The sequence below is a fragment of the Elephantulus edwardii genome, unplaced genomic scaffold (genome assembly GCF_000299155.1).
Source record: "Elephantulus edwardii isolate Elephantulus edwardi_28Jun2011 unplaced genomic scaffold, EleEdw1.0 scaffold00066, whole genome shotgun sequence".
NCBI classification, from domain to species: Eukaryota; Metazoa; Chordata; class Mammalia; order Macroscelidea; family Macroscelididae; genus Elephantulus; species Elephantulus edwardii.
Genome location: NW_006399816.1, coordinates 14,039,126 through 14,050,259, shown reverse-complemented (window position 1 = coordinate 14,050,259; position 11,134 = coordinate 14,039,126). Strand labels below are relative to the sequence as shown.

General features: G+C 41.3%; 1 protein-coding gene across 1 annotated transcript in view; it reads left to right on the top strand.

The window, feature by feature from the left end:
• Nucleotides 1–10,882: 10,882 nt before the first annotated feature.
• The window catches only part of PAQR5 (progestin and adipoQ receptor family member V), a 41,905-nt gene continuing 41,653 nt past the window's right edge, over nt 10,883–11,134 (top strand). The window contains exon 1 of the mRNA XM_006888400.1: nt 10,883–10,893. Coding sequence (XP_006888462.1) covers nt 10,883–10,893 — 11 coding nt within the window. The remainder of the gene's footprint in view (nt 10,894–11,134) is intronic.

The window sequence follows — 11,134 nt, the reverse complement described above, 5'->3', positions numbered from 1 at the left end:
AGATGATATAATAGTATACTTAGAAAACCCTAATGACTCAGCAAGAAAACTACTGGACATAGTCAACCAATTTAGCAAAGTAGTAGGATACAGGATCAACATACAAAAATCAATGGATTTCTCTACAGTGACAAAGAAAATACAGAAATGGAGCAAAGAATACTCATCACAATAGCTAATCACAAGATTAAATACTTGGGAATAAATCTCACTAGAGATACATAACCACAGGCCATCTCCTCTTATGCAATTAACTGCCTCTGAAATTCTGCCAGAGGCTCAGTCATGGTTTGGTTCTGACTTGACTGTAACCAACAACAAGAGACACAAAATGCCCATACAAGGAAAATTACAAAACACTACTACAAGAAACCAAAAGAGACCTGGAGAAATGGAAGAATATACCAAACTCATGGATAGGAAGACTCAATATAATGAAAATGACATTACCAAAGGCTATCTAAAAGGTCAATGCAATCCCAATAGAGATACCAATTTCATTCTGCCACAAGATGGAATTTCCAATTTTATCTGGAATGGAAAGAGACCCCAAATAAGTAAAGCACTCTTGAGAAAGAGAAACAAGGTAGAAGGCATCTCACTCCCTGATCTCAAATCCTACTACACAGCCATGGTGTTGAAGACAGTATGGTACTGGTACAGTGACAGACATATAGATCAATGGAATAGAATTGAGAATCAACTCATCTACCTATGGTCAACTGATTTTTCACAAGGAGACAAAATCAATTAAGTGGGGAAATGACAACCTCTTTAACAAATGATGTTGGTAAAATTGTAAAACCATCTGTAGAAAACTCAAGCAAGACCTACATCTCACACCATACACAAAAACCAACTCAAGGTGGATCAAGGGCCTAGAAGTAAAACCAAAGACTATAAATTCATCAGAGAAAAGATAGGAAGAATTCTAGAAGCCCTAATCCACAACATGAATAGTCTTCCACACGTCATGATAAACCTATAACCAGGAGAAAATAAAATATATGAATGGGACATTCTAAGAACCAAATCCTCATGCACATAAAAAAAAAATTTCTCCAACAGGGTAAAAAGGAAAGCCACAGACTGGTAAAACATATTTAGCAATGACATATATGTTAAGGGACTCATTTCTAAAATTTATAGAATATTCCAGCACTGTAACAAGAAAAGGTAAACAACCCAAATGCAAAATGGGCGCAGGATAGAAATAGACATTTCACCAGAAGGTATTCAGATGGCAAACAAACACATGAAGAAATGTTCAGAATCCCTAGCCATCAGAGAGATGTAAATAAAAAACAACTGTTCATATCATCTCACCCCAGCAATAATAGTGAAGCCCAACAGAGCAGCAAATGCTGCAACAAATGCTGGTGAGATTGTAGAGAAATTGGAACCCTTATTCACTGATGGTGGCAGTGTATAATGGTGCAACCACTATGGAAGCCGGTCTGGTGCTTTCTCAAAAAGTTGCAATTAGAGATACCATTTGACCCAGCAATTCCACTACTGGGAATATATCCTAAAGAAACCATAGCCTCTATCCAAACAGATATATGCACACCCATGTTTATTGCTGTGTTATTCACAATAGCAAAGAGATGGAAAGCAACCCAAGTGCCCAACAACAAATTAATGGACAGAGAAACGATGGTATATTCACACAATGGAGTAATACCCAGTACTGGAAAACAGTGAACTCATAAACATTACACAATATGGGTGAACCTAGAAAACATGATGCTGAGTGAAATATCTCAGTCACAAAAGGACAAATACCACATAACACCAGCATTATAAAACAATACTAACATGGAGGGCTGGTGGGAAACTAAGAAAAGGGGGAATAGATAATGAACACTGCACTGGAACAGATGAAGGACAGAACTGTTTAAAAGCAACATATGATTAGACATTATTTGTATGACAGAAGTCCAGAATAAGGCTTATAAGACTAAATCCATTGCAAAGTGGACTGAGAAGGGGGAAGAGAAGAAGAGAGGGAGGAAGTTGTGCAATAATGAATAAATATTTTTTAAAAATAAAATGAACTGGAGGAGGAGGAAGGAAAATATGCAACAATAAATAAATGAAAATCCAACTTTTCTGTAAACTTCACTAAAGTCACAATTTAAAAAAATTAAAAGACCATGACCTCAATCAGCTGGACCTTACCCTTCAAACTGGCATCATTGCTCTTCAGTATTTTGGAGAAGGCTTTGACAGTGGACTTGCACAATGTAATGTGTCTCCTGATTTCCTGACCTCTGGTATCAAAGGTGTTGATTGTTGATCCAAGCAAGATGAAATAATTGACAGCTTCAATCCTTTTTCTATTTTCATAATGTTGACTATTGGTGAGGATCTTTGTTTTCTTGATGTTGAGATGCAATTCTATATCGAAGGCTGAAGTCCTTGATCTTCTCCTGCAAGCGTTTCATATCCTTCTCACCTTCAGCAAGCAAGATTGCATCATCTACATAACACAGGTTGTTGATGAGTCTTTTTCTGAACTTGATGCCACATTCCTCTTCGCAGAGTCCAGCTTCATGAACTATTTGCTCAGCATGCACATTGAATAGGTATGGAGAAAGAATACAATCCTGACACATACCCTTCCTGATTTTAAACCATGCTATGTTCTCTGCTCCATTTGGCCAACAGCTTCTTGATCTAGATATAGAATTCTCATCACAATTAATAGAAATGAGTATCCATTTCCACTAATCGTCATGAGAGAGAGAGGAAGTGCGAAGAATGCAATTACACTGCAGATGTGATAATTCATGCTATGAAACTAAATGAATATGAATACTTGAAAAGCCAGTTTACTTTGTAAACTTTCACTCAACTCAGTAAAAAGCTAAAAAAATGGTTTTCTTTTACTTTATTCATTTAACTAATGATTTTCATTGAAACTGTTGTCATAGTTATTTTTCATTATTTTGAAAATTTGTTTCATTATTTTTCATCAGCCAGAAGAACTTTATCATCACTTTCAGTCAGTATCGTGCTGCAAGTGTAGGAAGTAGCCTTGTGTTTGACTATTAGGCGCATTCTTTTTTTTAAAGAGCATCACACCAATAAAATAAAAAAAGCATTATGCCAATGATCTCAATTGACATTTGACTGTCATTATTTAAAACCATTAGTTACTGACTTTTAATTCGGTCTATTGACAGTTCCAGTGAAAATTGCTTTCTAACTGCTAGAAAGATAAGGAGATTAGTTGTCTGGGTAGGAAGTTGTGTTAACAGCTGTAATGCAAGTAGTTTGAATACACTAGCTGTTCTGTGGGAGAAAGATGGGCTGTCTCCTCTTGTGCAATTTATAGCCTCTTAAAACCTGCTGGAGAGTCAGCTATGAGTCAGTCCCAACTTGACAGCAATGAGCAATGTTGTTGTTTTTGGTGGAGGATCAGTGAACTGAGGACAACCCACAGTAAGATGGAGTGACACACCAGCCACAACAGTGCACTCAGGCATACCAGCAAGGATGAAGAAGGCACAAGGCCCAGTAACACTTGTTCTGTTGCATGAAGGTCACTGTGAGTTGAAGCTGACTCAACAACTAGCAATAACAGTTCTTTGTTGTAGATTTGTCCCCTCCCAAGACTCCCCCCCACCAGACATTACCCTCTTGGAAAAGTAAAAGAAAAGATTCTTTCATTATTTTACAAACCCTCCCCCAGGTCCACTCCACCATGTAGCCATCGCTCTAGACTCCTGTCATGACAGAAATACCTAATCACATATCTCTTTTAAACAGTTTTCTCCCTTCTCTGTTTCAGAGCAGCATACATTATTGAACCCATCTTACTCAGTCTCTCCCCAACCTCAAGGACAGTCCCATTCTACAACAGTGGCACCATGCAATATTTGTCCCTTTGTGACTGGGACATTTCACTCAGCATAATGTTCTCCAGAGTCAACCATTTTGAGTAATATTGCATGAGTTCCTTGTTTTTTAATGCAGCATAGTATTCCATTGTGCGAATATACCACAGCTTCTCTAGCCATTCATTTGTTGATGGGCATTTAGGTTGTTTCCAACTCCTTGCTATTGTGAACAAAGCTGCAATAAACATGGGTGTGCATATATCTGCTTGGGTGTCAGTTATGGTCTCTTCTGGGTATATTCCCAGTAGTGGTATTGTGGGGTCAAATGGTAGCAACAACAGTTCTAATAACTACATGTGCTCTGTGTGCAAGCTGTGTTGTAGGCTCTTTGAGTTAAGACCCTAAGTGTTCTGTTCTGCTGGGACTAAGCATGATTCTGCATGAGACAGTGGTTTGGTACCCAACTCAGTAGCACAGAGCAGGCACTAGAAAGCAAGTGATAACTGATGCTATGGTCCTTAACCTGCCTCTGTTCCTTCTCTATTCTCCTCATTTCCTCTGCTACCAAGCCCTTTACCAGCCTCCCCGCCTAGCTGACTCTATTCCCTGCCCTGATTTCTAGGACACATTCCTTTGTGTTCATATTATTCCTCTTACCTAGGGGAACCTCCTCTTGAGGGCACTGCTGCCACAATGCTGAGGGAGGAGACCTGGGCATTGGAGCTCAAGGTAGTTACAGCATCATCAAACCCTAAGGGCTTGGTAGAAATGTGGACTTTCACTGCAAACCCACTGAAGCCCCCGCCCCAGGAGCTCTGAAGATGCTTATGAGTTTGGGAGACACTGTCTTAGGGACTTTGCCGTCCAACCTTATGACTCTAAAGAGGGAGAACCTAAGCACAGGGAGGCTTATAATGAACCCAACTCACTCCAGTTTAAGGGATGAGGGCTTCCTCTGCCCACAGAGCTCGCTCACCTTGGCGGCAGCAGTGAGCACTAGAGGAGCCAGGGGAATGAGGTCTCAGCTATACTATTCCTCTGCCTCTGAGACTTTGGACAAATGCATTCACCTCTCTGAGCCTCAGTTTCACTTTCTGTAAAATGGGGGCAGTCACAAGGCTCTTCTTCATAGGGCTGATGAGAGGAGTCTATGAAATAGAGTGTCTCAAACAAACCAAGAGTGTCTTGCCAGCTAATCTCCAGAGCCCACACTGCCTCTCCCCTTTTCACCTGACCAAAACATGACACTGTTCACAATAGCAAAGAGTTGGAAACAACCCAAGTGTCCATCAACAAATGAATGGATAGAGAAGCTGTGGTGTACTACACTGCATTGAAAAAGAAGGAACTCATGAAATACTATACAAAATGGACAACTCTTGGGGGTCATTATGCTGAGTGAAATATCTCAGTCACAAAAGGACAAATACTGCATAGTGCCACTGTTGTAAAATGAGACTGACATTGGAGTTGGGGGAACCTAAGAAAAGAGGGAATACATAATGTATACTGCATTGAAACAGATGAGGGAGAGAACTGTTTAAAAGGAATATCAAATTAGGTATTATTTTCATGACAAGATTACAGAAAAGGAAATGCATATTAAAGTGGACAATGGACTCTGGGGTGGGGGGAGATTGTATAACAATGAAAGAATTTTTTTTCTTCAAAGAGAAAAACAAACTACGGGGAGGGGTGAGCATGAAGGGAAATGTGCAACAATGAATAAATGGGGGGGAATTAAATGGAAAGAATATGCTGTAAAAAAAAAAAAATATATATATAGCAAAGAAAATCAGTAATAAAAAAATAAAAAACCAAAAACTAAAAACCTGCTCTTACTTACAGCTACCAAGAAATGCTTGCTTATTTTCCCAGAATGATTTGCCATTTAAAACTATATGCCATACATTCCACTCTGGCTCATGGGGACTCCAAGTTTGTCAGAGTATAACTATCCTCAGTGCTGTTTTTGGTTTCTGATACTTTAGAAGGACATCTCCAGGACTTTCTTTGAAGATGGCCTCGAACCTCCAATGCCTTGCTTAGCAGTGGAACCCGTTAGTAGTTTGTAATGCCCAGGTCAGTTTAATAACTAGATCAAAAGGAAACGCAAACTCAACACATTGCTGTAAAGTAGGAACTGACAATTGTTGACCTTTCAGTGGGTTTTCAGAGGTTTACAGTTACAATAATGTCATAGAGCAATGTAGGATTAGATATTCTATGTATGGCAACAATCTGGAACAAGAAGTGCATTGCAAAAATGGACTAGAGGAGGGAGAAAGGAAAGGGAGGAGGGAAGTGTGCAACAATGAATAAATGAAAACCCAACCTCTCTGTAAACCTTTGTTCAAAACACATTTTTTAAAAAATACTTACAGTGGCGTTTCAAGCAGCAGAGAGCAGAGAGGTGCACAGTGTTGGCCCATATATATGAAGGAGTCTCTTTGGGTGCTGACACTTCAACCTCTAAAAGGGAAAACTTGCTGGTGTGTCTTTCTACCTTGAGCACCGAAGGGTTCTCACTTTTAAATGGTTGGAGGCTTTACACAGTTGTATTTCATTTCACTTGAAATTGCCCTGCACATTAGAGGGTTGCTTAGAAATGAGGCTGAGTTATGAAATATTAAGGGCAATGATTGTCATTTGCCTTGTGGGGTCTAACTGGGTCTGGAATACAAAGTCATTTTCAAATGTTTGACTTTTTGGGATCTATGTAGCACAAGTTCCATAAGATCTACTCTGTACTGTGCTAAGGGCCAGAATGGGAAGATGGGGAGAATTCATCTCCCTTCCTTGAGCACAGAACTCAGAACAGGAGCGGAGTTAAGGTGCCAGAGAGGCTGACAGTCAAGTTGAGGAGGACAGGAAGTCATCAGTGTTTTTATTCTAAATTGAAACATCACTACTCTGGGATAGAAAGGTCCTTTGTTAGAGGCATCTTTTATTTAGTTAGCATCTTCCTTGGAGGTGATTGCTCTGAGGTGCCCACAAGTCTGTTCTGATGGATGTCACCTTATGCACCACAGAGCAAGCCCCTTCCCAGCCTTGCACCTTCCTCACAGCTGCAACCATGCTGGTGCCTACCGTCAATTCATCTTGTTGAGGGGCTCCCGCTTTTGCTCTAGTTTACCAAGCATGATGTCCTTCTGTAAGGCCCGTTCCTCTTCAGCTCCTGTCCAAAATACGTGAGACCGAGGCTCGCCTTCTTCACTTCTAAGGACATTGTGGATGTACTTCTTCAAAAATTGCTTGTTCTGCCGGCAGTCCATGCTCTGTTCAATGTTCTTTGCCAACACCACAATTTCTAGGCAACAATTGTTCTTCAAGCTTCATTGTCCAGCTTTTGTCCACGTATGTTGTCATTGTGATTAGATGCTGTTAAGTCACCTACAATGCATAGAAACCTTATGAACAAGAGATCGTTTGGAACCTTGCCCTGTCCTGTGCCTTTGTCACAATCCCTGTCATGCTCAAGGCCATTGTTCTCCTCATTGTGTCAATCCATCTTGTGGAGAGTTTTCCTCTGTTTTCCCCCTTACCTTTCCCACTATGATGCTTTTTTTCAAGTACTAGACCCGCTGACAACATGCCTGAAGGATGTGAGACTGAATTTCACCATCCTTGCCTCTAAAGAGCACTCTGGTTATACTTCCTCCAAGACAGAGTGGTCTGTTCTTTTGGAAGCTCATGAATATTCAGTATTCTTCTCCAGCACCACAATTCAGAGGCGTTCATTTTTCCTTAGTCTTCCTTATTCATTGTTCAACTTTCAGATGCATAGGAAGCAATTGAAAAACAAAAAAAACAAGGCTTGGATATGGCACGCCTTAGTCTTTAAACTGACAACCTTACTCTTTAGCTCTTCAAGGAAGTCCTTGGCAGCACAGTGCAAGATGTCCTTTGATTTCTTGACTGCTGCTGACATAGGTGTTGATTGTGGGTCCAAGTAAAATGAAATCCTTGACAACGTCAGTCTTTTATCCATCTGTCCTGATGTTAACCTAGTGGTTTAGAGGTGTTTTTATTTCCTTGATGTTGGGATTGAACCCATACTGAAAGCTACTGTCTTTTATTTTCTTCAGTAAGTGCTTCTACTCATATATATGTTGTTGTTGTTATGTGCCATCGAGTCGCTTGCGACTTATAGCGATCCTATGTACAAGAGCTCTAAACGCAATTCTATCCTGTGCCAACCTAGCCATCTCAAACGCACTTATTCCCACCGCTCCAGTCACAGAATCAATCCATCTCATCAAAGGTCTTCCTCTCCTTCACCGCCCCTCCAGTCTGCCAAACATGATGTCCCTCTCCAAGGACCAGTCCCTCCTTGCAACATGCCCAAAATATGTCAGACGAAGCTTCAGAATTCTTGACTCCAGGGAACACTCTGACTTCACCCTCTCCAGAACAAACCTATTTGTTCTCCTAGCAGTCCATGTTATATTCAACACTCGTCTCCAGCACCACAGCTCAAAGGCATCATTCCCTTTTCTATCAACCCTATTCACTGTCCAACTCTCTGATGCATAGCACATAATTATGAAGACTATAGCCTGGATCAGGTGCACCTTAGTCTCCAGCCTGACATCGTTGCTCTTCAGTACTCTTGAGAGGTCCCTCACAGCCGACTTTCCCAATGCAATTCGTCTCCTGATTTCCTGGCTACTGTTACCAAGAGTGTTAACTGTGGAGCCAAGTAAATTAAAACTGCTAACTATCTCAATCTCTTCACCATCCATGCTGATGCTGCCAATTGGCCCAGTGGTTAGAATCTTTGTTTCTTGATGTTGAGCTTCAGTCCATATAGGGGAGGCTGCAGTCCTTGACCTTCTGCAGCAAGCGCTTCAGGTCCTCCTCAGTTTCAGCAAGCAGGGTTGTGTCATCTGCATAACGCACCAATCCCGATGCCACATTCCTCTTCGTATAGCCCAGCGTTTCGGATGGTCTGTTCTGCATACAGATTGAAAAGGTATGGAGACAGAATATATCCCTGACGAACCCCCTTCTTGATTTTGAACCATGTAGTGTCTCCTTGCTTTGTTCTGATGACTGCCTCTTAAGTATAGGTTTCACATTAGCACAATCAAATGTTCTGGGATTCCCATTCTTCTCAGAGTCATGGCTTGTTATGATCCACACAGTCAGAAGCCTTTGCATAGCCGTTGAAGCACAGATAGAAATTCTTCTGGTATTCTTTGCTTTCTGCTAAGATCCCTCTGACATTAGCTATAATATCCCTAGTACCACGACCTCTTCTAAATCCAGCCTGCACATCTGGCAGTTCTCTGTTAACATATTGTTCCAAACATTTTTGGATAATTTTCAGCAGAATCTTGCTTGCATGTGATATCAATGATATTGTTCGATAATTTCCGCACTCTGTTGGGTCACCTTTCTTTGGAATGGAAACAAATATCGATCTTTTCCAATCAGTGGGCCAGCTGGCTGTTCTCCAGATTTCCTGGCACAGCTTAGTGAGCACATCCAGGCCAGTGTCTGTTTGTTGAAATATGTCAATTGTTATGCTGTCAACTCCTGGAAACTTATTTCTTGCCAATTCCTTCAGAGCAATTTTAACTTCCTCTTTCAGCACCATAGGCTCTTGCTCATATGTCATTTCATGAAATTCTTCTATGTCAGCCAATTCTTTCTGATACAGTGACTCTGTGTATTCCTTCCATCTTCTCTTGATACTTTCAGGATCATTTAACATACTGCCCAAAGTATCCTTAAGTATTGCCACCCGTGGTTTGAATTTGTTTTTCAGCTCCTTCAGCTTAAGAAACGCTGAGCAAGTTCGTCCCTTTGATTTTCTGACTCCAGCTCTCTGCACATTTCATTATAGTATCTTGCTTTATCGTGTATATGTATATATGTGATGATTGAAAATAGCACGGCTTGGGTCAGGTGCACCTTCATTCTCGAAGTTGTCTTTGCTTTTGAGATGCAAGAGCAAAGCTGTATCATTGAAGCTGGGTTTTCCACATGTCTGGCCTCAAGATAGCAGGTCAGACGGAAGTAGGTTTTTTTTCATTTGGACCCAGTTCTGTGTTTGATGGGAATTTGTTGCTGTTGTGGTTAGCAGCCAGAGACTCATGACAGCCCAGCTCCACACACAACAAAGCAAAACCCCATCCAGTCGTGTGCCAGACCTGCCACTGGTTACAGATCAGGACCCAGAGAGTTTTTGCTGGTTAATTTTCAGGATCTCAGCAGGTCTTCAGAATAAGGCCTATCTTAGCATAAAAATTTATCTGAAATATAGCATCTAAACAACAAGATACATGCCTCCTGCCTGTAACCAGATTCCTAAATGTGAACAAAAGGACAGCCTATGCATTTTTCAGCTTCTTTGTTCCCTTCTGATTTTTTATATCAACACCCTCCTCCCCAGTTGCTCCCTAAATGATGAGTTTAAAGACAAGAGACTAATCACCTCCTAAGTCACCCTGGGCAAATTTGAGGGGCCTCCTCTTCACAGTCCACACCTGCCTCCTGCTGCCTCAAGCCCAGTATGTGGAGCCTTTTTCTCATGGCTCAGAGGGTAAGGAGTTGTGCTGCCAACCCAAAGGTAGGTGATTGGAATCCATCAGCTGCTCTGAGGGAGAAAAAGGGGCATTCTCCTCCTGTGTGATTTACAGCCTCCAAAAACTTGTGGGAGGCTCAGCTGTGAGTTGGTTCCAACTCAACGACACACACTAGCAACAACAGCAGCCCCTTTTTATTCCCACCTCCTCCTGTGTTATGGGATCTGCTCGCTTATTCATAGGAGGGAATAAATGATGAAGAGTAATTGTTCCTTTCTGGAGCCTGCATTTAACAATCTAGCCAATGCTTTCATTTAAAAACGAAAGATAGACCTCGTGGAAAGATAAACTCACTCACAGAGGCTCCTGGGGTGCAGTCCCTCTTTAGGGAGGCCACCAAGCACACCTTCCCCCACAGGAAGCAAAGACTGAAGCTTATTTGACTTAAATGACTGTAGGCTCATTTGCTTCCCTGAAAGCAAGACCCATAGTACCCATTCTAGGATGCCGCCACCGTAACACAGGGATGTCAGCAGAACTGAACTGTAAATCAAAGCCTGGAACAAATCGCTTTTACTAGCTAAGCCCTAAACCTAATTCAAATAGTGTCTCTTCACTGGACCATGAACCGATTTCATTATCCCCTTCCTTCCCCAATCTAAGCTGATCAGTTTAACCCAGAATTGAACCAGAGCTTTTCTAAATCTTTGAGTCCCTTCAAGACAGGGATGTCCTGACCATCCAGCTAGTCAGTCC